This window comes from Lissotriton vulgaris, chromosome 4_1, assembly GCF_964263255.1.
Source record: "Lissotriton vulgaris chromosome 4_1, aLisVul1.2, whole genome shotgun sequence".
NCBI lineage: Eukaryota > Metazoa > Chordata > Amphibia > Caudata > Salamandridae > Lissotriton > Lissotriton vulgaris.
In genome coordinates this window covers 1,250,902,258-1,250,928,704 of record NC_141691.1, presented here as the reverse complement: position 1 = coordinate 1,250,928,704, position 26,447 = coordinate 1,250,902,258, and the positions used below count along the sequence as shown (strand labels likewise).

The 26,447-nt window shown below is 48.2% G+C and overlaps 2 protein-coding genes across 2 annotated transcripts in view; one reads left to right on the top strand and one right to left on the bottom strand.

Annotated features, from left to right (window-relative positions):
• The window catches only part of DOK6 (docking protein 6), a 1,609,598-nt gene that overhangs the window by 1,191,130 nt on the left and 392,021 nt on the right, over positions 1-26,447 (top strand). The gene's annotated exons all lie outside the window — the stretch shown is intronic.
• On the bottom strand, positions 413-25,143 carry LOC147723103 (uncharacterized). Its single transcript, XM_086966598.1, has 3 exons — positions 25,112-25,143; positions 23,039-24,197; positions 413-484 (listed from the first exon to the last, which is right to left on the bottom strand). Exons 1-3 carry the CDS (start codon positions 25,141-25,143, stop codon positions 413-415), a joined length of 1,263 nt encoding a protein of 420 aa, XP_086822724.1.

The window sequence follows — 26,447 nt, the reverse complement described above, 5'->3', positions numbered from 1 at the left end:
TCACAAGACTTGGCCAGAGTAGATATGTGCCTATTTTATGAGGTATGCTACTGAGGTAGCGGTATGTGTAATGTTGGTAAATAGCAATTGCCTTACTATTTTGTAGGGTTTATTTGTATTTGCATGTGCCTCTGAAAACCACTCCTTAATTTTCTCTCAACTCTACACATTAAGTTATAGAAATCCCCAATTTTCCTACCACTCCCCCCTTATTCCCTTCAATATTTGCACCCAAGGTATATACCTCTGCATGAGGAGCTCTTTGCAATCTTGGTGGTGAACATGAGAGACAGAAGCGGACATAAGAAGATATTTCCAGCCAGAGATTTGTGAATAGCATTTGTAAGTATGTAAAGTATTACCGATGGTGGCATACTTTACATATATAAAAAAAAATGCCCTAGTAAATAGTTCATGTTATTTCCAGTGAATTGGTGCTGATGTGATTATGTAAAACTAGATTTGTTGGATCTAACATTATTTGCTGTCAAATAATTAACAAGATAAAAAATGTCAATCAATATGAACAGATTACACTTGCATTTTTCATGCTGTCTTTGGGTGCTCCCCCAAAGTAGTTATTTTCACAGATACGTGATGTACAGTGGGGTGGCTGCTCACAAGACTAACCATTAGTTTGAGTGACTAAACCTACACACCATTCACTTGGACTGAGATGCTGGGTACAGGGTTTCAGCAGAGTAGTGAAGTGTCTACTTAAGAAACAAATGCTGCATAGGTGGTCATGAGACATATAACATAAATTTTGCCCAGTTGTGAAAAAGAATGCAAATCATTTACAGTAGTTTATGTGATAGGGAATGAAAACAAAATACCAACATGTATGCCAATTGTATTGTGCCTACTGCCTGGGCGATTGATGATGCAGATCTAACCTTGATGGATTGCTTATGGAACACCAAAGCAGTCTTTTGTTGTTATATTCTCATGTTGCCAGTTGTCTTTCTGACACTGCTTCCGGCTACCGTATTTACTGTATTAAAGCAGAGCCAGGGCCGGACTGACTACCGGGTGTTTTGGAATGCTGCCGAGCTGGGAGCTGATTTCACTGTGGCGGGGGCTGATTTTGTTGATGGAGACCTGCGTGTGCTTTGAAATAAACAAAGCAAAACGAATTCCGCTCAGCACACGCAGGTCCCCATCAACGAAATCAGCCCCCAGCTCAGCAGCATTCCAAAACGCCCGGTAGCCAGTTTGGCCCTGAGCAGAGCAGTACATTTCCCAGTGTTATCTTTTCTCTGACTGCAAAAGATGAACCTCAGAGAATTATGCAGGCCATCATACCAGGTGTCAAGCTACAGACGTTAGATAAAGGATAACGCTTCAGGCTTGGACATCAGTCACCCATGATAGGCAGCACTATGAAACTGTCAGATCAATGTTGTTGAGAGAATGCCATCAAGTAAGACAACTGATGAAGGAAAAACATTTGAAGAGCATTTCATTTTCTTGAATATGAGTCCCAAGCAGAACTGATCAATACCTTTCACGACTAGGAGTGCATCCCTTCTCACTGTCACATGCAGGAGAGCGACTGAGGTGGAAAGAAGTTGCATTAGCGGATGAGAGGTAGGATGGGAATATGTGGGTTAATCTCCATTTGCACATGGTGGCATCTTGCCATCTCACAGTACATCTGTAAGGGCCTCATTTTCATTAGAGAAGGATATTTCCAGAGGGTGCCAGAAGGTGTTTTGTGGCAATATTGTAGTTGAAATACTGGCATGCAGATATATTGCGACCATAAAATTAACTCCAAAATATTGACAGAGCCGATATAACGATTGCTGTATTATTGTCACACTTTTTGGAGTTTTGGATATAGTGTGACAATAATATTGACTCCTAAATATCGGCAGAGCTAATAATATAGTATTGTAATGGTTGTTAAATGCTCTCTTCCTGAGTTGTAGACTCGAACTGCCTGTGAGGGCCTATAATAAGCCAACAACCATTACAGCTGGAGACAAAACAGCTATAATATTATTAGAACATTGGAATGTAGAATCTCCATTTAAAACAGTAGAGTGCTCCAGGCTTCTAATGGCCGGTAGAAACCCGGAGCTTCAACATTCCAGTGTTGTCATTCACAACTGTTGCTGTGAGCAAAGGCCTTACGGAGCTGAGGGGATTTCATACCCGTCTGTCTCCCTAAGGCCTTTGTTATCATATCAAAACGAGAACTGGGAGAGCTAAGTTAAGATGGTCTCTGCCACAGTTCTGTGCTGACCAGTTGAAGAGCTGGACCAGTGGCATGTTGTCACCTTAGACAGTGATAAACAGTTGCCTGTTACAGAAACTTTAAAGACAAGTGATATTTTTATTTGAAAATGTAGTAGCATTTGCTGACATCTAAAATAAACAAAAACAACATAGCACAATATCATACATGGAGCAGCATAATTATATAAAACATAAAAGAGCACAAGCCAGTCAAACGAAAATGCATTACAACAACCACTATGAAACATAACTTGACATTTCAATAACGCAGCACAAAAAGCCAGTAGCACAAGAAATAACAGAACATGTTAGCACCACAACAAATAGGCACAAACGTTGACAAACATTACCACCCCCAAATCCAAAATGAGACAGCCTCATTACTGTTTTAACCCACGTATCACTTCGCCTTCTTTCCATTACAGTTGTCTAAAAACATCACCAAGTTTTAACAAATAACTACAATATTCACTAATTTCACACAAGGTGCATGCACTAGCTGATATACCACTGGAGATGACAGCTTTAGAGTCATTCGTTTGCCTGAGCAGAAGGCTGGAAATGTACAGGAAAATGTTTCTTATCTCTGCTGCCACACGTTGCTGGAATAAGCGAGTTTTTGAAAACATTCCATTCCATTTTCTTGTGTTAAACGATTAGATTGTTCCAAGCATAGTGAGGCAAATTAGTCTGTCCGAATTTAATACATTTCAATAGGAATTGCATCGTCTTCAGTGTATCAGGACGCTGCAAAGTTGAACATTTCTGAAGTAAATCAGGTGTCAATCCTTTAACCTTGTCAGATAATTCATATCTAAGAAAGGTTACTGTCAGGTAGGCCATTCTAGATTCTTTTTAATTCATTGTGTGGCTTTGTAATGTAGCTGCTCTAAAATAGCTTTTATAGTGTGCTTTGCTTCTGGCTTCAAAGGGTATTGATCATGTGATTGAGGTTCAATGCATAAGGAATGACGTGTAAAACCCAGGGCCTCATTTATGTGGTCGTGCATCACTTTTACGCCGCCGGGGCTTCACTTTTTATGACGCACCAGCAGCGTAAAAAATGTGCCTTGTTGCACCATATTTACAAAGTGACGCATCTAGGTAGATGCGTCACTTTGTAAACCCCTGCGCTACATTATACCTGCGCCAGGTATAATGTATGCAGGGGGGCGTTTTGACGCAAGAAAAGGTCATAGAACTGACGCAGTGAAATCTATAAGATTTCACTGCGCCACTTCTAGGACGCAATGCGTCAATTTCTTACGCCTGCCTCACAGCAGGCGTAAGACTGACACAGGCCCTTTCACATGGGGCTTGCCCCATGTGAAAGGACACATTGCTGGAGTTGCGTCACTTTTGTGACACACTTCAGCAATGCGTCACTTTTGCGCCATACAGATACGTCAGAAATACTGACGTATCTGTAACTCCTTGCGCAATGATGCGTCATACTGTAAATTTGACGCATCATTGGTGTCGCAAGGGCGCATTGAAAAGTGACGCATCGCTGTTTTCACGCAGCGATATGTCATTTTTCATAATGAGGCCCCCAGTGTTTATCTAACCGCTCTTGATTTCTATAGAATGCTGTGGCCTGCTTGAGTACTCACTCGCTGGTGTATATTTCCCTAGCATATTCAGGTACTAATGTACTAACAAATAGAAGGTTACTCTTGTTACCTCAGCTCCCTGGGGCACTTCATAAACAAAGACTGGAGTATAATCATCTTCTGCTAATATTATATTGTTTTTTGCAGACAAGTGGGGCCAAAAGACAGCTTTAATTCCATTGGTATATCTACTCTGTCAACCATATCAGGAGGATTTAAATGTCTATCAAGTGTTTCAGACTGAATGTATTTGTCAGTTTGACTGGTCATCAGAAATCTCTGCAGAGTCTGATGCATGACTGTTACTTCTGCTGCACTGTCTAGGAGCGTTTTCACCCAAGTCCTGTCCTGCCTTGGTATCTGTAGCTGGCACGGCATGCTTGGAAAGCCCTGCAACTTTCTTCTTTTTGAGTTGTGTTTTGGAATCTGAAGTTTTCACTTCCTTCTTTATGCTGATCCAAGCCTTTAGTCCTTCTTTGCTTTTCTGCTTGCTATATTCTTATTTTCTTCAGTACTCAGTTCAACCCCTTCCCTCTGTCTGTTTATTATCAGAGTCCAGAAAAGAATGGGAAGACATCAACTGTCAGAATACTGATACTCTTCTGAATTCCTAATCTTGTTGCGGTCTCTCAAATTGTAAGCACTCCTGCTGGAATCCTGAGATGCAGAAAATGTAGTTTGTCTTTTCTCTCTATCCCTCTGCCTCTTCTTACTTTCAGTTATGTTTTTTATAACTGACCTCTCAGCATCACCTTCGGGTTTTAAGGAGGTTTACGGGGTAGTGCACCCAATGTGTCACAACCCACAGTGGTGGCAACTTCCCAAAATAATGTTGCTAGTTCTTGGTCACGATCCTGAACTGGAACTGCTGAAAGCCTCAGGCGTATGGTCAAGGCTGACTCTTCTTCCTTCACCCAGCCAATGAATTTGTGCCATGCGTGTTGGTGTAGATGCATGGAAAGATGCTTCCCTGTGTGTTACAATCATCTTCAGGTGGCATCATTCCAAGTGGAAAACACATTGAATTCTATGCTTGTCTTGGGGGTTGTATGAGGATAGACTGCTTCCAACTGGTTGATTTTGTGAGCAATCCAGAAAGCAATGTTGTCATGTTTTATGAGCATTTTCCCCATAATGGCTACTATTGTTTGTGGATTGCCTGCCTGTTCTACTGGACATGCTAGATTTCGTATTCATAGTTCATAGCATATATTGAATCCGCTTCCTTTATAGGGAAACTACATAGTTCAGAATCGATACCTCCTCAGCAAGGCGCAGGGTATCTGGACAGGGAAATTGTGTGTATCCAGCTAAAACCAGCAATGTAACTCCTACATTACTTAAGGGGACCAATATAATGTTCCTTTATGCATGCAGTATTTCCCCAAAAAGCAAGTTCTGGTGTTCTTGGTAGGTCAAGGAGATTGCCCAGTACCAGTATGCCTATATTGGGCAGGGGCTGCTGCAGGCTTCTAAGCCTGCATTTATCCTGATCTTTCATCCATAGCCTCAACCTCCACCAATGAGTAAAATATTTCAAATGTATAGGCTGTGTGTGCAGCTACTAAAATGTAATTGGCCCTTTTGTATCAGGGATGCCTATATTTTTAAGATGTTGAGCAACTGCGTCTGTAATTTACTCCTATTATGACAGGGGCAACCATTTTGGTAAAAATGTATTCAAAAACATTTGTGTTTCAAAAGACAGAAAACCCACAGATGATGACTAACCTTTTAAAAGTCAAGATTGACAAACCTACAGACAGACATTGGTGCTCCCTTATTTCCTGTAGGAGTTAACCACAGTTACCACAAACTCCTTCTTGTAACAGTAATGATGGTTCTCTTTGTGTGTGTATTCAAAGACTACTCAAGGGTTTAAAAAAAAACAATTGCTTCCTTTGCACGCCAATGTCTGACTTTCCTGCTGCAAGATGTCAGACCTTAGGGGCATATTACCAACGCGTAGCGATAGTTATCGCTAACTAGGCTCAGCAACGATTGTTTTATCGCTAAGCATCGCCGGAAATCATTGCTGAGATAATGTGCTATTAGCAAGGTTTATCTCCAAAGTGATAGTTTTTCCGGCGATAGCGTGAATATCGCTGATAATACAGCGATAGTCACGCATTGGCGACAAAATGCTCTTAGCCATGTTATCCACCTCCCATTGGATAACATGGCTAAGAACTGGTCTGAGCAGGCGTTAGTTTTTGGTGATAGCGGGAATATTTCCATCGCTATGCCCGCCTTGCTAATAGGCGATAGCGACGTTAGCGACTGCTTTCAGTCGCTAACAGGTTGGGTACGCCCACTTTGCATGTCATTGGCGATAAATATCGCTGAAATGCAAAGCGGGCACCAAAACGCTCGCTATTGCCTAAAAGCTGTCGCTAACATCAGTTAGCGACAGCTTGCTAACATAGCGATAGAATTATCACCGCTTAGCACCCAAAAACGGCGGCTAAACCGGCAATAATTGCCTATCGCCCCCCCTTGGTAATATGCCCCAGAGTTCAGTCCACCAATGCTTGAACAGTAAAGTCCAGGGTGTTGTAGCCCACTGTTCACTCTGGTTGATCAGGTGTCAGTATTTCTTAGCTTACAAATAGCCCTGAAAGGGTTTCAGGGGTGCTTTGGTAATGTAAACCCAATTTCAAACCTTGGAATATGACTCACAAGCACTGTGCTGAGTAAGAGAGACTTTATGGTTAAACGTGTTTGTTTCAAAATACTAGTTCTGTTGCTAATCCATGAGAAGCAACCACACAGACTATGGATAATACAGCACTGCGGCATGTGGCATGTGGCCAAAATGAGGATATCAAGAAATTAATCTATCACCCAGCAACCTAACCACTACAGCTACTTCTATGTTCTACATTATGAGAGCAGGGAGTAGATTTTCTTGCATCTAGATTTTATTGGGAGACGATGTACTGCAAGGGTGCTGTGATTATTGCTAGGGCCTGATTTTGATCACTATCTTATCACTCTAGATCTCAACCCCGTTCTGGTCGACTGAACCTTTGTTGTCTGTCATTGAGGAAAGAAAGTGCATCTCTTACCAGGTTAGTTCAATCAATAATGGACTCGGCTCGGAAAAACCACAGACTACTTCTAAGTTTAAAGATTTATTATAAGGTTAAGATTAGTTGCAGATACAGGCATCTCAAAATGAGATTCACAAGATATACGGGCCCAACTACATACATGTGCTCCCTGAAAGCCCTCAGGCGAGCAAGGAATACTACGAGCACCAACTCTAAAATTAAAAGGGCTGCAAGCATAGACACATATTGAGATCTCTCCGTCATTTACAGCAGGAGTGAAAATTCAGGTTAGGCTGTCCCTACCCTGTTCTGGATGGTATCCCTACTTAACAAAATCTCAACCTATCAAAAGGTGTCAGCTGTGAATGACTTCCTAGGAAGATCACCCACTCTTAGTCTCTTGGTGAAAACCTATAATCCTCCAGTCATGACCCCTCTCTGCCTACCCATCCGCTCTCTAGAGGGTCCTCTGGCATCTGCTCTAGCTCCACCCAGGGGTGCTGTCCCTAATACAAAAACACAACAACATTCGAGACGCCCCTTGTGAGACGCCCATCACGTGGTCTTGATTCTGGCTCTTTCCATGATGTTTTTCGTCTGGGCCTCGTGCGTTAGCGTTGACCTTGCTTCTCAGACTCTTCTCCGGCCCGCCGATACCCCCCAAACATTCCGGAATCCTCCTCCATGTCTACATCAGTAACTGAACAGAACTCTATTCATCCAATTCATTAATTTGAACCCCCTCACATTCGCAGACAAACATCCGTAGCTGGATCCCCATCTTCATAGACTTCTAACAGAAGTCTGCAACTTATTTCCTGACACAAGTCGGCCTGTTCCAGTACGTGCAGATTTAAACCCCATTTTTCATTTCAGGCCTACAACACTACTTGCAGCAATTAAACTAAAATAACATGTTAGCATCATTTCTCGAATAATAAAACACATCTATGGAATATAAATCTAACGAATAATAAAATCATTGTAACATTAGTGCAGTCCATGGGGGGCGCTAGAGGGCGCACTGCAGCATGGCCGCACTGCCGTGAGGCTCCTGCAGCCCGGAGCGTTCATCCGGTCATTTATCCTGTTGACCTTCGCCGATCCCTAGTCTGACCCTGGAATCTTCCTAGGAGGGCTGCACACTACACTCGGTCCAACTCCTGGACTGATCGGTGGTTCCTAGCCGGAGTTAGGAGGTCCGGAGTGTTCACCGGCGGGCGCTCTGGAGGGCAGGCGCTCTGCGACCCGGCGACTCTGACTACTGTGGACCGCTGCCTCACACGTGGGGTGGAGGCCTGATCCCCTCCCCCCTCAGGGACTCTACGGACCTACTCGACTGCTGTTCCGGTGGCCAGTGCTCGTTGGCAGTGAGAGCACAACGTCGATACTGAGGCTACCCTGTGCAGCGGAGGCGTAGCTGCGGCGGGGGCACCGATCTCACCCCCGGGGTTGGGACATTACTGCTGCACCGACGGGAGTGGCGGGGCAAGTCTGCCTGCTCGTGCCCCCAGTCGGAGATACATCCCTGGACGCTTTGGCGCTGCTTGATGGGACCGGAGGCGGACCGTGGCTAAAGGTACGGTCTAAGGGAGGTCCTGCTGGTCGCGTTACTGGGAGCCCTCATTTTGCTTCGTTTGGCGCCATAACCGCTGCGGAGGCTGCTGTGTGGCGGAGCCTGTTGAGTGAAGGCTTGCAGCGGGACGCTATGCTGACTATCGTAGTGCCGGACCCCTCCGCCTGCCCTACCCACCGGCACCCCCTGTGGTGATTCTGTCTCGGGTTGTGCAGCTCTGCTCCTAGGTGACCGACATAGCTGCTAAGGCCTGCGCATTAATTCCGTCATACCCGGTAAGCAGCGCTACCTTTGCTTGGCTGTGCTGTGCCATGGCGGCCCGCGGCTATCCCCATTCAGCCCCCCCCTTGCTTGATGTTAATGTACTTGCCTCTTGCCTTCCTGGAAGCTGCAACTTGGTGTGTCCACTGGGAACTACTGATGATACTGCGACTCTACGGACCTACTCGACTGCTGTTCCGGTGGCCAGTGCTCGTTGGCAGTGAGAGCACAACGTCGATACTGAGGCTACCCTGTGCAGCGGAGGCGTAGCTGCGGCGGGGGCACCGATCTCACCCCCGGGGTTGGGACATTACTGCTGCACGGACGGGAGTGGCGGGGCAAGTCTGCCTGCTCGTGCCCCCAGTCGGAGATACATCCCTGGACGCTTTGGCGCTGCTTGATGGGACCGGAGGCGGACCATGGCTAAAGGTACGGTCTAAGGGAGGTCCTGCTGGTCGCGTTACTGGGAGCCCTCATTTTGCTTCGTTTGGCGCCATAACCGCTGCGGAGGCTGCTGTGTGGCGGAGCCTGTTGAGTGAAGGCTTGCAGCGGGACGCTATGCTGACTATCGTAGTGCCGGACCCCTCCGCCTGCCCTACCCACCGGCACCCCCTGTGGTGATTCTGTCTCGGGTTGTGCAGCTCTGCTCCTAGGTGACCGACTTAGCTGCTAAGGCCTGCGCATTAATTCCGTCATACCCGGTAATCAGCGCTACCTTTGCTTGGCTGTGCTGTGCCGTGGCGGCCCGCGGCTATCCCCATTCAGCCCCCCCCTTGCTTGATGTTAATGTACTTGCCTCTTGCCTTCCTGGAAGCTGCAACTTGGTGTGTCCACTGGGAACTACTGATGATACTGCGTAGCGTGGCACGGCGGACCTAGACTTTTTCCTATTTGGCGCCATTTTTCATTGCAACAGCCGCTGTCTTGTGGAGCCTGCCATGTCGGTGTTCACGGCGAGACCCTCCGTTAGATGCCGCGACACTGGCGCCATTCACCTGCCATAGCCCACGGTTGACCCCTGCTGTGCCCGCTCTGCCCGGTGATCCTGGGTTGCATCACCCTGGACCCTACGATTCGTTATTGGAGCTGACTCCTGCACGCTGTCCCTGTCCGAGGGCTGTAAGTGGCACTACCCTCTCTACCTTGTGGTGTGGTGGACGGGGTCATTACTGTGCCCTACTGTACTGCGTCCTATCTTCTTCAGGGCGGCAGCCCTGTTGGCAGTGTCAGCTTGCTGTGTCCGCACTGGGGGTGCTGGCGGTGCTGTGCGGAGGTGTGCATTCTGCGACCCACTTTTGACATTGTTTGCGTCGAATCTCCTATTGAGTACATTACTGGGTTGACCGTGGACTTGTTTCCTGAGGATCGACCCCCTTGCCTCCCTATTCACGCCATTAGTGCAGGCTGAGTGTGTATCACCATGGGCAAACCTGCCAATAAGCAGCCTAAACTCTCCTTTGATTCGGCGGCTTCTAGAAGGGGCGCACGCCTGGTACAGGAGGCTGGGGCCTCACGATCTCCGCCTCCGCCTGCCGCTGATGCTGTCTCGCAGCCGGCCACCCCTGATTTCCAGCAGATGATGCTGGAGGTGGGACAGGGCTTCGCCACCATAGTGGACAAGGTGGACAAACTATCCTCCCGCATGGACGCGGTGGTGCAGAAACTGGATGTCCACGAAGAGCGCCTGACTACGGCGGAACAGCGAATCTCGGATCACGACGACACTGCGGCCACTCATACCACTCAATTGGCGAGGATGGACAATATCCTGCGAGTGATAGCCGCCAAGAATGAGGAGTTGGAGGCGAGAAGTCGGCGCAACAACATTCGCGTAGTAGGTGTGCCAGAGACGACGAATGTTGGAAAGATGGAAACGTATGTGGAGAGGCTCTTGGTTGGGGCAGTTGGGGCGGAAGCCTTTTCTACCCAGTTTATTGTGGAACGGGCACACCGCTTGCTCGGACCGCGACCAGCCCCCGGTGCGGCTCCGCGCCCTATCATTGCTCGCCTCCTGAACTATCGGGATCGTGATGCGGCTCTTCGTGCGGCTCGCACTTCCCGCTCACTCTCCTTCGAGGGGGTCAATTTCACCATATACCCGGACTTCACTCCGATGGTGCAGGAACAACGGCGTAAATTTTTAGCGGTTAAGAAGAAGCTTAGGGACCTCCAGGTGGACTACGCCTTGCTCTACCCTGCAAAACTAAGGATTACTCATCAGGCGAAGCAGACTTTTTTTACAAACCCGCAGCAGGCGGAAGACTTTGTGAAGCGGCTGAAGAGGGAACGGGCTGCTGCTGGCCGCCAGGATGGATTGGGTCAGGATGATCGCCAATCGGCGGGAGAGGAGGAGGACTCCTGATCAGGTTTTTGATGGCATATTGACTGTGTTGAACACTTCATATTGATACTGAGGCACCTGCCGCTAACAGCTGTTTTTTTCCATAGATATGTACTATTGTGGGCGGATAGGTGGACCTCCGGACCGCTCCGAGAGGCTGTATGTTGTGACTGTTGGAGTGGCGATGGTTGGACTCTTTTATTCTTTGCTCCGGGCACCCACCCCCAGCGCTGTGCCTGCCTCGTATCTTTGCCTAATCGGCTGGAAGGGCGGCATTGTGTGAGAGGGTGGTGAAGTGCACCTCTGGTGGGCACCCCCAACGGGAATACCCCCTTTTATGTTTACGCTTTACTTTGTTGTACGACTGTTTTTCTGTGCGGATGGATGGCAGCCTGGGGTGTGGGGAGGGGGGGTGGTAGGGGGCCCTGACAGGTTGGGGTTGGTCAGGTGGGTGGTGGGAGGCTGGGACACTTTGGTAATCTTACATTCACTTGCTGGATGTGCTGCAGTCGGAATGTTCACGTGTGGCGCTGCGTGCCTGTTGCACGGTTGTGCTCTGTTTGGTTCTGGGAGGGGGGGCTTGGTTCTGGGTTTGGAAGACGGCGTGTATGGTTGTGTTTTTCGTGTCACTAGGTGGAGTGAGTGTGTGGCGGCAACGGCCTACTGTGTTGGCTTGTGTGGTGTGCCTGACGCGGGATTTCGGGGTTTCTTGGCGCATATTCCCTGTGAGTAATGTCGGTCGAAGTGTTGGATAGGATATCGATTCTTTCTTGGAATGTGCGTGGGCTCAACGATGCCAGGAAATGTCGCAATGTGCTGCAGTATCTTGACCGACATGCCATACAGGTGGCGCTTCTGCAGGAAACACATCTGCGCCGGTCACCGGCACATGCGTTTGGAGGGAGGTGGGCCACTGTGAGGAAATTTTCATCGTACTCCTCTTATGCAAGGGGGGGTTGCAATATTGATTAAAAAATCACTTGCCTTCCAGGAGTTGGGATCACACTTAGACTCTGACGGGAGATATGTACTGTTGTGGGGGAGGGTTGGGCAAATCACTGTGCTTTTTGTGAATTGCTATGCACCGAATGTTGATACTCCTGCTTTTTTTCTTGCACTGTGGGGGCATGTACTTGTTGTAGACGCTTCCCATATTGTGTGGGGGGGAGATTTTAATCTGGCAATGGGGGCTCATGAGGACAGATCGGAGGGGAGTCATCAGTACAACATTCAGGCCAGGGATGTCATGCGAGGCATTGTGGAGGAGGCGGGGCTGGTAGATAGCTGGCGATATGTACACCCCACTGTTAAGGAGGGCACGCATTTCACGACTCAGTCCCGTACCTGGGCGAGGCTGGATTATGTTTTCCTTTCTAGAGGACTGGTGGCAGGACTGCATGGGGTGCAACATCTCCCCAGGACATACTCTGATCACTGTCCAGTCCGGGTTGTGCGCCCGCCTTGGAGGCTCTTCCCATCGGCCCTTCTGGACCCCATCTTTAAGGCAGAGCTGGGCGAGGAAATTGAGGCTTTCTTTCCGAGAAATAGGGGGTCTGTGGACAGTGTGGAGGTGATATGGGAGGCTTTCAAAGTTACGATCCGGGGGGTCACGATCTCCAAAAGTTGTGGGGTACTCAGGACTATTGTTCGTACACTTGCTGACTTAGAAACCGACCTACGACGCCTGGAGCGTGGACTGCTTGCTGGCTCTGACCCTGATCTCCTACACCAGTTTAGAGGTAAACTTTCGGAATACGAGGAAGAAGCGGCCAGGGTAGCGAAACATAGGGGAAAATACTGGGTGGCTAGACGGTATTGTGAAGGTGAAAGACCGGGGAAGGTGCTGGCCGCTCTTACGAGACACCAGAGGCATAGCTCGGATGTCTTGGAACTGGTCCTGGCTGATGGTGCGCGCTGTACGGACACGACGACCATTCGGGACACTTTTCTGCAACACTACACACACTTATACACTTCCCAGCACTCAGGAGATGTGAGATATGGGTTTTTTTTGGATGAGTTGTCGCTCTGCTGGCTCTCTGACGATCATAGGGCTTTTCTGGGTAGGCCCCTGGAGGTCGACGAGGTCAGGAGTGCCATCGTGTCTCTTAATAATGGCAAAGCTACAGGCCTTGATGGTCTCCCCGCCGAATTTTATAAATGTTACGTGGATATTATGGCTCCGGTGTTGCGGGAAGTCTTCGAGGAATCCCTTGAGGTAGGGCGCCTACCAGGGTCTATGAGGGAAGTTGCTTTCACCTCTTTGCTTAAACCCGGAAAAGATCCCCTAGACGTGGGCTCCTATAGGCCTCTTTCATTACTCAACTGCGATGTTAAAATTCTGGCCAAGGTGTTGGCGGTGCGTCTCTCTGAACTTATGCCCGTTATAGTGCTACCTGACCAGTCAGGTTTTGTGCCTGGACGAGCGACGTCCCATAACCTTCATACTTTATTTTCCTTGATTCCAACCATATCCCCGGAGCTCCCTGTGGCTGCTGTTTTTCTAGACGCGACAAAAGCGTTTGACTCTGTAGAATGGGGTTATTTAATAGACGTTCTGTGCAGGATGGGCTTTCCCAGAATATTTATCTCATGGGTCAAATTACTTTACACTGACCCTATGGCCAGAGTTGTTGTGAATGGTGTGTTGTCCTCCCCGTTCCCGATCACGAGAGGGACCAGGCAGGGGTGTCCGCTCTCTCCCCTCTTGTTCGCCATTGCTATAGAGCCCCTTGCATGTAGAATTCGGCAATTGCATCAACAAAGCGCGTTTAATTGTCTTCAGCGGCAGATTGGCATATCCCTCTATGCTGATGATGTTACCCTTTACGTGAAGGATCCGCAGTTGAATCTTAATGCGTTGTTACGAGAATTTGTTGTCTTTGGCGGTATATCTGGAGTTCATATCAATTGGCAGAAATCCCAATTCTTTCCACTCACTGCAGCGGTTCATCGCTTCCCACTTGACTACCCCCTGGAGTGGTGTGACTCGGAACTGCGGTATTTGGGTATTGTTGTATCCTTGCTCAAAGAGGAGACGCTACGGCTTAATTACGGTGTGGCTATAACTAAGTTAGCAGATAGCATCACGAGGTGGATGTCTTTGCCATTGTCTATGGCAGGCAGAGCTTCTCTCATTAAAATGGTGGTCTTACCCCGCTTCTTATATATGTTTCAAAACATTCCGTATTATCCTGGGGCTTACTTTTTTGCACGTCTCCGCTCGGAGTTGCTTCGGCTGTTTTGGGGGGGCAAGCAGCCACGAGTGGCATGGGCTACGCTGACGCTGCCTTATGTCGACGGGGGCTTCGACGTCCCAGACTTTGAATTGTATTATGTCAGTGCTCAAGCGCACTACGCCTACCACTGGATGCGCCCCACGCCGTTTATGCCTCAGGTGGCCGCTGAACAGTGGGTTGCTCATCCTCTCCCATTGGAGGGCATGGTCCTGGGTAATGTTGGGGACATTGACACACACCATACAACGGTTACCTGCACTGTTGATGCATGGAAGCGTATCGCAAAGGCGCTGGATGTTGATTTTCTTTACTCGCCTGCGTTGCCTCTGATATATCACCCTGCTCTGTCTCTTCTGCAGGAAACTGGGTTCCAACGCCTGTGTGGTCGTCTTGCGATACTTACCTGGGGTGACCTGTTTCATGAGGGCACCTTCCGTACCCTGGAGCAGTTCTTCGGGGGTGGGGCGTACTCCCCGCTTGAAATGTTTTACTATGTCCGGCTGCGACAGGGCCTGAGATCGTTGTTGCCTGAGTTCCCTGGAGAGCCGGGTGTGACTCTTCCGCTTCATGTGCTATTACTTTCTGATGGACGTCACTTGGTGTCTAGGTTATATGGTGCCATCAGGAAACAATGTGCTGTCTCGCCTGGACGGGCGCGGGCCCAGTGGGATGCTGAGCTTGGCATTTCCATCACTGACGATCAGTGGAAGTATTGTTGTGGTGTGACCGCCAACATTTCCTCTAGCTGCCGCCTAAAGATCATACACTACAAGTTCATACAGCGTTTTTATTACACCCCGGCTAGGAAACTCAGGTTCCGGCTAGCGGAGGATGATAGGTGTGCTCGTTGTCATATGCCAGGTGCCGATTTTCTTCATCTGGCGTGGGAGTGTAGGGTGGTTTCGGAGTACTGGGTGCAAGTCCATGATGCTCTTCAGATTATGACCGACAATGGAGTACCACTTGACCCTATGGTCCTGTTGTTGGGTTATACCAAGGCGGGGCCGGCGCTATATCGTAGGTTTGTGGATGTAACTCTGCTTCTAGCTAAGAGGCGGGTGGCCTGTTGCTGGGGAAGAGGTAGGATACCGCAGTTCGATGACTGGTTGAAGGATGTCATTTATTGCCAGGACCAATATAATGTTTACACAGAGATGATGCCTGTGCGCTGTAGACCCAGAGACTTTTGGAGCCCGCTGCAGGTGTACCTCCTTACCAGGGCTGTGCAGGATTCTGACTCGGACAGTGCTGATCGGGTTGGGGTGGGTTAATGGGGCTTCATTTGCTGGAATTACAAGCCTCTCTGCCACTTGTTCCGTTTACACGATGTCTGGATTCCTCTATTTACACTGCTGCTTCTTTTCATACGGGGAATATGCTGTGACCACCGGCGGGGGGAGCGGGGATTTACAGCCCTCTCTCTGGTGGTGTTGCTTATGGGGCCTCACATCGGGAACTACTGCACTGTGAATACGTACCTGCGGCCCTGCCGCAGCTCTCCTCTTTTGAACGATATATGCTTGTTATTCATGTTATTGATCTGTTTATTTGCTCAGTAATGATGTATTGCGCCACAGGCCACTGCTGTTGCCATAACTCCATTTCTGCCCGCTGTGTTTCTCCCTCTGCATATGCAACCTGGACATTTTCTGTATGCCGCTGCACTGCACTACACCTGAATCTTTGTATGCTTTGTATGTACGTCGTTGATGATCTCATGCCTGTCTTCCACTACTTGTTGCGAATAAAGGTTTAAAAAAAACATTAGTGCAGTCCATGTTGATGAAATGTGAACCCTTCTAATCCCTTCTGGCCTGGCCATGCGGCCTATCCCTTTCTGTGCTTTGCTGCACGACATTTTCCCCATTAGCAGCTACATAACATGGACTATGATTTATCACACTTAATAAGCTTATACATTTTGTACTCATTTCTGTATTAGTTCCACTTCTATATGAAATCTCTAGATTAACTACACATTTCGAAGTATATGTGAATATAATTTCAGCACTCATAGCATTTCTCCTTATGATCTGTGCCTACTACTCGTAACTCTGACGTACTCATACATTTCGTTCAGTTTGCGCTCTCTCAGTTCCCCCCTTTGATGACCTCTCGGGGTCATCACCAACAATTAAACTGAAGTAATTGCTAATGTTCCCCGTTTCTGAGTTTCTAGAGCCCTCAGGCTCCTGTACTGATTGTCTTGTATTGCAGCCGATCTCTGTAGCTGTTCTCTCCTGGATCTCTCCAATCTCCTTGATCTATACCATTGGTATGACCTCACCAATCCCCACAACATGATCACACAGATCACTATTATGATGATAGGTTTTAGTATATACCAAACAAAGCTCCTCCCTATGTTGGCGAACCAACCTCCAACATTTCCCATTCCATGACCCACTTTTTCCCAAACATTTTCTTTTGACAAGTCTTCGATCTCTTTGTGAATATTAGTTATATTCAATATGACCTTATCAAGTGGTTTTGAATTGTCTGGAATGTAAGTGCAACATTCCTGGACCTTCAAAGCCTTACAGACTCCGCCCTCTTTTGCTAGCAGGACGTCTAATGCAAGACGGTTTTGAAGTACCATGGCCCTTATCGATTGCATCTCTCCTTCCACCAGCATTAAGGACCTAGCAGTGCTGGCAGACAACCTATCTACGACTGTAGCCAGTCTCCTGATTTTGACATCATTCAGGATCAATCCTAAAAGAGGAAATACAGCTCCAAATACATCTCCAACCATTTCTGCATCTCCTAGGTCTCTTCTCCCTCTTGCTGAGGCCTTGCCCTCGATGATCTCTAAGTCCTGGGCATGGTATATTTTGGGGAAGACAATTGCCAGGTAACATGATCCATACCAATTGTCAGGCAGTCTCACGTAAGCATTTCTTCCACATACAAAATATACATTTGGAATCACTTGCATTCCTTTCAAGAAGTCCTTTGTGTAATATTCTAATCTAAAAGCATGTTCACAACTGACTTCTCCTACAAATACATTTTCGTAATACGTTTTGCTTCTGTGAAGACATAACTTCCCTCTTTGTGTGCGATCTAAGGCTATTGGACCACTACTACCCTTTCTCTTGTGTGCCTTCTCTTCCTCGGTCCAATCTGTCTTCCACTGTCCTGATTTCTTCAGAATCTTTTGCCTTCTGTATCGATCATCCACTTGCCCTATGAATTTCTTCTCGACTTCTGACACTTTGCATGTCAGGTTATTTCTGCGGGCATGTGAAGTATCTAAAGTAATCCAAGGAATGAAGAACTTGGCCAGTCTGTCTTCACTCTTCCAGTAGTCCCACTTGTTCATCTGCTTATAATTTGGGACTTCTGGTAACACTGAATCATAATTGGAGAAATAGTATTCAAAACTGTCTCTCCCATAAAATATACTAAGCAATAAGCTACATGTAATGCCATATGTCAACGGGAGGTGATGATATCTAATGCCTTCATCTACAGATGCCGGCAACTGCATGCAGACGTAGCAGTCTTTGACCTCCATGGCATCCACGTATTCATACAAAAGTTTAGCATAAGCATTTGACCTATAGTCGCCTTGGGACTCATCCATGTGTAACCTACGGGCTTCTGCTGCTAATAACGCCTTCTCCTGTATGTTTTCCCCCTCCTTACCAGCAACAGTGGGTTTTGGTGTCACTACAGATTTTTCGTCTGTTACCTTTGCCTCACTTTCATGTCCCATTACACAGGAAACTGTGACTACTAACGCTATAAGAAATATCACTCCTACTATTAGTGTGCCTATTATACATTTGGCTCTACGGTTTGGGCTACCGGCTTCCATTTCGTCAGATAGTGCAATTCTCTCCCTTTATTCCAACACAAAGTTCTTTTCTTTTCGTTCCTTTACAGTCTCTTTTGCTCCTTCAGTCTTTTAGAACCACACAATTGGAAGCTGGCAATCCTCTTTGCAAAGTCTTTTTGAACTTTTAACACAGACAACCCTAGCCCTTCTCCGTCAACTTATAGGAAAGTCCCTAAGATTCTCTGCTTCCTAGGCGCTAGGTAATCTTCTTTTTCTTGCTTATTTACAAAGTCTTTTAAGCATCTACAATTAGGCTTGGGCCTGCGGCTTGAACAGCATAATTCAATATTTCCAATCGAAGAATGTGTTCTTCATGGCAAGTTATCTTGGTTCCAAAGTCGGGGATTTGCAGTTCGGTGAAAAACATGTGCTTTAACTTGCTTAAGCGGGGAGGGTTGGGGAGTGTGAACGTTAGTGACCCTTCTGCTTCGACTCCGGGCACTAACAGCTGTACTTCCACTGTGATGATGGGTTCAGAGCTGGACACCAGCACCGCTCTGATCCTCCCTGTCGCTCGTTCCCAAGACATCTGTCGCCAGATATGTCCACTCAGGGGTGGCGTATCTTCTATTAGGCACACGTACTCTCCTCGATCTTCTTAGGCCTGGTGCTTCAGAGCCCTGAGCACCTTCTTCCGGGTCTGAGTCTTCAGATATCGGAGCAAGGGTTCTCTCTGGAGTTGACCTCAGGCTTGAACTCCTTCTTTGCGGCCAACTGGCTTCTCCACGCCTTACCCTTCTGCTCCTTGCTCTTCTGCTTTGTTCTCGCTCTCTTTCTGCTTGATCAGTGTCTGATTCGTACTCCCAGCTACTTTCTCCTTCTGTAGCGTCGTCTGTTTCACTGTTGTACTGACCGTCCTGAGCTTGGTCAGACACGTTCCCAGCTTCTTCTTGCACCTCTACAGCTTGGCTGGCCCCCTCTGTGGCTTCTCCGTCCGCAGCTGGACTTACATCCGAGAGAGGAGCTGTTTCTTCCAGAGGTGCTGGAACTCTCCGCGTATGAGACGCGTGGATCCAATTGGGCAAGCCTCCCACCTTCACCGCGGTGTTCGTGATCAGGATGATCTGGTAGGGCCCACGCCAACGAACATCTAGGCAGCTTCTTCTTACGTGCTTTTTCACAAGCACCCAATCTCCAGGACACAGGTCATGGCACAAGTCCTGGCACGACGGGACCTTGGCAGCCTGCACCTGAAGAGACACAGAATGAATGGCATCAGACAGCCCCTTACAATAGTCCAGGATCATATCATCTGTGATGTTTAACAGTGCAGCCGTCGGTACAGACGGCAATCTCATTGCTCTCCCCATTAATACTTCGTGGGGTGACAATCCCGTTCTTCTGTCTCGGGTACTACGGATGCTCATAAGGACCAATGGCAGCGCATCAGGCCAACTCAGAGACGTTGATGAACACATTTTGGCAATTCGAGCTTTGATGGTGCCGTTTATCTGTTCCACAATTCCTGATGCTTCTGGTCGATAACTACTGTGCAATTTCTGGTCTATGTTCAGGGCCGCACAAATCATCTTCACAAGCTCGCTATTGAAATGGGTTCCCCTATCTGATTCCAAAGAGGCCGGTACCCCGAAGCGTGGAATGAGCTCCCTAAGCAATAACTTGGCTACTGTGAGGGTGTCACACCTGCATGTAGGGTATGCCTCGACCCATCTGGAAAATATGCAAACAACCACCAGGACATAACGAAGGCGGTTGCACCTTGGCATCTCGATAAAATCGATTTGTATCCTATTGAATGGACCTCCAGACCTCCCTATGTGACTCAATGCAACTGGTGTTCTTTTTCCTACGTTCAGCTGCTGGCAGGTCACACAACGCTGGCACACGGCTTCTGCTGCTACTCTGAACTTAGGGTTGTACCAGGTTTGTCTGAATACTCTCAACATAGCATCTCTCCCTAAGTGTACTGGACCGTGTATTTGTCTAGCCATTGGGCTCACCATCTCATTTGGTAACACTGCCCTTCCATCTGCTGAAACCCAGAAATGAGCCTCACCCATCACACATCCTGCCTTTTCCCATGTCTGCTTTTCAAAATCAGTTGCATTTTCTTGCATGCATTTCAGCTCATCCCAGGAGTCGACAGTTTCCAGTATCATGGCTAATTCAGTTCTTAAATTTATTCCGCCCACTTCCACCTCTGTGAAAGAGTACCCTTGTTCTGCACAGTACCTCGCGACTTCGTCGGCATATCTATTGCCTTGTGACACGAAGTCCATATTCCTAGTGTGGGCGGTACATTTTACAACTGCGATCCCTGCTGGACATTGCAAAGCTTCTAACAGTAAACGCACAAACTCTCCATTACGAATGGGAGAGCCCGAAGAGGTCATGTAACCTCTTTGAGACCACAACTGCCCGTAATCATGAACTACCCCGTAACCGTATTGGCTGTCGGTGTATATGGTGACTCGAATTTGGTTGCTTGCCAGGCAGGCACGCGTCAAGGCAATAATTTCAGCTACCTGAGCGGAGTGTACTCCTTCCAGGCATCCAGCTTCCACAACTCCAGTAATTGTACATACAGCGTAAGCTGCTCTTAATTGCCCAACTTCGTCTCTTACACATGAGCCATCGACAAAGAAAACTTCATCGGGGTCAGTCAGTGGCTCATCAACGATGTCGGGTCTCGGTTTGGTGCATAGTTCAGTCACATCAAGGCAATCATGGTCTGTACATACATCATCATCAATGTCACCTGGGAGTGGCATCAAGGTAGCAGGGTTCAAAACAGAGCATCTCTTGAGGGTCACGTTCTCTGCCGCAAGAGTGACTTGCTCATAGCGCGTGAGCCTGCTATTGGTCAGATGCTGTGTTTTGGTCCTGGTCATTAGCAATTCAACAGAATGGGGCACATACACCTCTAACGGGTGCCCCATTACAATATTTTCACAACGCTCAATGCTGACACCTGTTGCAGCAACGGATTTGAGACATCCGGGCAACGCTGCGGCTACTGGATCTAAGGTAGCCGAGAAATAGGCAACTGGTCTACGGGCATTCCCATGAATCTGAACCAAAACAGACAAAGCACAACCCTCTCTTTCACAACAGTAAAGCAAGAATATTTTATCGTAATCAGGCATTCCCAGAGCAGGAGCACGACACAGGTCCTCTCTCAACTGCAGGAACGGCATCAACAGTCCTTGTCCCATGGTACCGGATCACTCACCTCCTTGTGCGTCAGTTTTTGCAAGGGTTTTGCTTTCAGTGAAAAGTTCGCTATCCACTGTCGGCAGTACCCCACCATCCCTAGGAACATCCTGACTTCTCTTTGTGTCTTGGGCGCATTCATCTTCATGATGGCCTCTATTCTGTCTGGGAACACCTTCCGTTTCCCTTTCTCAATCCTGTGCCCCAAATACTGCACTTCTGTCAGGCAGTACTGCAATTTTCCCGGGGACACCTTATGCCCATTTACAGCTAGGTGATTTAATAAAGCAATGGAGTCCTCCCTGCAAGCTTCCTCAGTTTCTGACGCCACAAGCAGGTCGTCTATGTACTGGACCAGAACTGACTTCTGGGGCAGCACTAGACTTTCAAGATTTTTCTTCAACAGCTGATTAAAGATCGATGGGCTCTCTGTATACCCCTGTGGGATACGACACCATGTTAATACGCGACCTTCTAGCTTAAAAGCGAAAAGGAAATGGCTATCCTCGTCCAATGGGATCGAAAAGAAAGCCTGACACAGGTCTATCACGGTAAACCATTCAGCTTGGAACGGTATCTGAAACAGTATCACTGATGGATTCGGTACCACTGGACAACATGAGACGACTATGTTATTAATCTTTCGAAGGTCCTGCACTATTCTGAATTTTCCGTTTGGTTTCTGCAAACCCATAATCGGGGAGTTACATGGACTACCCACGATTTCTTTCAGTATTCCCTGCCTGATCATGGACTCGATCACTGGCTTTATACCTGCAATCGTTTCTGGAGTCAATTTATATTGGGGTGTTCTTGGAAACTCAGCATGCGGTTTTACTATGATTTTCACTGGGTCCACTACCTTGACCAGTCCAATCTCTTCCCCAGTGAAATCCCACACTTCTGGTGCCACGGTGTCTCTTAGGTCCCATGGGAGCTCATCCACTGTCAAAGTGGGATACAGCTCCACGCATATTCTTGAGTTTGCGACTTTGAAGTCGGCGTCATCATCATTGGTCAGTACCTCCACTCCCTGCGGGGTGCAGTATATGGTACAATTCAATTTACACAAAAGGTCTCTTCCCAACAGACATACAGGACTAGAATTGCAAACTACAAACTGATGCTCATCGCTGTATTTCCCTATTTTCTCCTGCACTGGTTCGGTCAATGGGCTAGTCATTCTCCTGTTTGCGACCCCCACCACTTGTATTGTCTCTCCAGACATGGGCAAGCCTGGAACTGCTGCTGATCTTATCGTGGATCGAGTGGCTCCTGTGTCCACTAGGAATGTCGTGGGGCACCCTGCCACTTCTGCCTCAACATAGGGTCCCCTTTGATCCACTTCTAAGGCTGCCCCGAGGGTGCAGTCTTCTCTCTCTACCCTCTGTCCTGTTAGGGGATCAATGTAATAGCATTCCTCCCCTCCTACTAACAGGGGCATCTGTCTATATGTCTTTCCCATTGTCCCTACTCTGGGTGGCTGAGGGAACTGGGCTCGTGGAGGGGGGGTCCCCCCTTTGAGCACCTTTCCTTGGTATTGCGTTACCCCCCTTCCTAGAGTGCTTTGAACCTCTTCCTCCTCTACTTCTTGTTCTCCAATTTCCACGTTGTAGGGACACTCGCGTTTCCAATGCCCCACCTTGTTACACTGATGGCACCGGGTCGTCTTTTTCAATGTCGCTATGTCTACCCGAGGTCTAAAATTGGAGTTCTCCTCATTGCTCTTATTCTGGTTGCTCTGTTTTCTGCCCCCGGTCCCTGTTCCCTGCTGCTGTTGCTGTTGTCCACCCTTACCAGCTGACTGCATCTGCACCACCATCAATTTCTCCTTTAGCTTCTTTGCCTTTGAATCTATCTCATCCCAGCAGTACCTAGCATATCGCAGGATTTCGTCCAGTGGTTTACTTTGCCAACAAATCGAATGTTGCTGAATCATCAAACTAATATCCGGTCTTAAACCTAAAACAAATTTAGACACAAACTGCCCTATGTCTTTAGGATCCATTACGTCCAACCCGCTATACTGTTTAAACGCCTTCAGCAATCTCTCATAATATTCATGAACTGTTTCTTTGGGTTCCTGTCTAGTTCGATCTATTTTGACCCAGTCTATGTCCTGCATTGGCACCTTGTCTTTTAGCCAAGTCATCACTCTCTCATATTTTATCATGACTGTCTCGGACGGTCCATTGGTCCGTGCATCCCTCTCTGGTTCTGATGTGGGCCACTCAGCACTAACCTTACAAGCGGTCCACAAATCTCCTGGTACCACTATGTCAAACAGCGTGTTCAGGTCTATCCATAGCACCTTGGATATTTTTACAAACCTCTCCACCTGCTTATACCACTCCACTGGATTCTCCCTCAGTTTTGGGAAGGAGTTGGTAAAGGCAGCTAAATCCCCCCTACTCCATGGCACATGCACATAGTTCCCGTTCGCGACCTCACGCAAAGGGTATGCCTCTATTCTCTGCAATCCTCCCTGTGGTGTCATCCCAAGCATGCTTCTCCTGACGGTCCCTTTCTTGGACCACCTTTCTTCCCATTTATCTAGCGCCCTCCATGTCCTAATTCCTGTGATCAGTTCCCTTATGTGTGTCTTTAACCCTATTGTTCTTCTCTCATCTAGGTCCCGATCTGTGTAGTGTAGCCTATGGTTACCCTGTAATGCTTTGGTCCTTGACAGGTCTACCATATATCTCCCTGCTAGTTCGACTAATTTCTCGTGTGCTGTTCTCGCTTTCTGAGTGATGTCCTTCGCCATGAACAGTATCTCGTCCTGCTCGTACATCTCCATTCTTTCTAGAGGCAAGGTACCATCCACCATGTCATCCAGATCTGACTTTAAGCTGGCAACATCGAGCCTTTTAGCTTTTATCTCGGCTGTCAGTATGTCTTTTCTAGGTTGCTCATTTGTCTCTCTTCCGTCCCAGCTCCGGGTCCTACGCTTGGGCTCCGGGGAGTTAAGGAGAGTCCTCCCTTGCTCCCACCTTTCTAAATCCCATGCTCGACCGTCCTGTCTGGGGAGGTGATGAAACACGGGCCTGTTTCCCCCTGTCCCATTTCGTCCATTCTCTCTGGTCTCCCTTACTTCGTGGCAGGGTTCTCTGCTGTCCTCCACCCTGTCACTATTCTCTCGTATTCTAGTGTCACTCAGTATCTGGTAAGACCCTTCCCGGTTCCCCATATCCCCCGGACTGCGTTCATGTCCGTAATCACAGGGGTTATGGCGAGGTCTCTCGCAACTCCCATCTTGTCTAATATTACCAATCTCATGGTGGGTGCACTTAAAGCTGTTTCTGTACTCTTGCGTTCTCCTGTCTCCTTCACTGTGTATTGGGCGGGACACCCCCCCACACTCAGGGCTCCTGTTTTCCAGGTCTGGTCTACCTCCACTCCTGTTATGATGGGTGTCCCCCCTACTGTCCTGTCCCCTCCCGTCCCACTCCGGACTGCTTTCATCAGCCCCGCAGTGAGTCCGGGTCCTGCTATCCTGGCTTTCCCTTCCAGCTTCCGCAGCTATGATGCTCTTGTGAGCCTCTACTGCCTCATCCCATTTTTTCATGTACTCGCTTAACTCCTGAAAGGATTTCCGTCCTGATCCCCTTAGATCCATTGGCCATCTAGGGCCTCCCAGATCTCCTGTTGGATCCTCCGCTGTATGTACTGGGGTGCTCCAATCCCTTGGTCTGGGCAACTGACCTGAGGGAGTGATTGTATCGTTCCTCCTTGCCATCTCTGCTCTCTCCCTGTCCCTTCGTACCTGTTCCTCTCCTCTTGCTCTCTCTGGGTCATAAATCGATACTATAGGGCCTATGGTCACAGGTACTTGCAGGGCATCTGGTAGTGCGTAGGATGTGGCACACTCTGTTTCTGGCGCCCTTTGCACCACAAACCTTCCGACTACCTGCTGCACTGGACTAGGTTGGGACGGTTCCTTCTTTGCAGTGGGATCCCAATCTGTAGTGGGAAGCGGTCCATACTCCCCTATGCTGGGCCCCCCTTCCCTGCTGGGCTCATCTTTTCCTGTCTCTTTGTTGTACGGGGGTGGCCTATCTGTTAGTAACCTATTTATCAGGCTGTCCTCTGTCTCGCTCTCATCATCCTCTTCTAATGGGCTTTTGTTCCCCGGCACTTCCAATACTGGGTACAGTTTGTTTACTTCAATGTTATGCACTCTCCATCTTTTAGCATCCGCATCCCATTTGGCATCCTGCACTGCTCTTACCGATCGTTTCACCCTTTCTTGTCGTCTATTCAGGGTCCTCTCGTGCGCTGCCCTAATCCATGCATTGAGAGCTTCAAACTGGGTCGGTCTAGGCATAGGTCTCATTGAGGTCATGACTGCTTTTAACCGGTGTAATACCTCTAATCTGAACGTCCCGTACTTTGGAAACGTCAGTTCCTCATTACCTTCTGTAATCTTACTCCACTCTGTAATCCACATTATTGTGTGTAACCCAACATTTGCCGCCATATAATAAGCCGGTGTACCCTCCGGCGGGGCTTCTTCCCCTTCATAAGATCTCCGCCTCTCTCTTTTAAAAGCCGCTCTTAACCATTTAAAACATTTCATGATTATACGCACAATTTCCAGCCTCGCTATTCTGTTTACTTCCTGATGACAATCCACCAATCCTAGCGCGGCTTTGCTAGCTGGCCTATCACAGCGCTGTCTTGCTCCGGCCGGCCAATCCCAGCGCGGCACTTCCTGACGTCACTCGCCTCCGCTTCGCAGCAGCACCCCTCCTTTCTCAGCTCGTCTCCCGGTCATACATGCGTCCCATTCACACACCGAAAAATGACTACTTCCGACCAAGCCGTCACTTCTCTTGACTGTACGTCCAGAGTCTATCTGTAATTGTCACCACAACTGACGAAATGCCTTCCGTCTCTTTGATAGGTTTCTTCCACACACAGTAACTTCCGACCAGCGTCCGTTACTCACGCACTCACTCTTACGTTCCCCCTATCTCGGTCCTGCGGGCGATCAATGGTACCTCATGACCCCCTTCTTACTGGTTGACAATTACTCTGGATGTCCGATACACCCGAACCACTTAAGCTCTCTTTGAACTTAAGATTTGCACCGGTTGCGT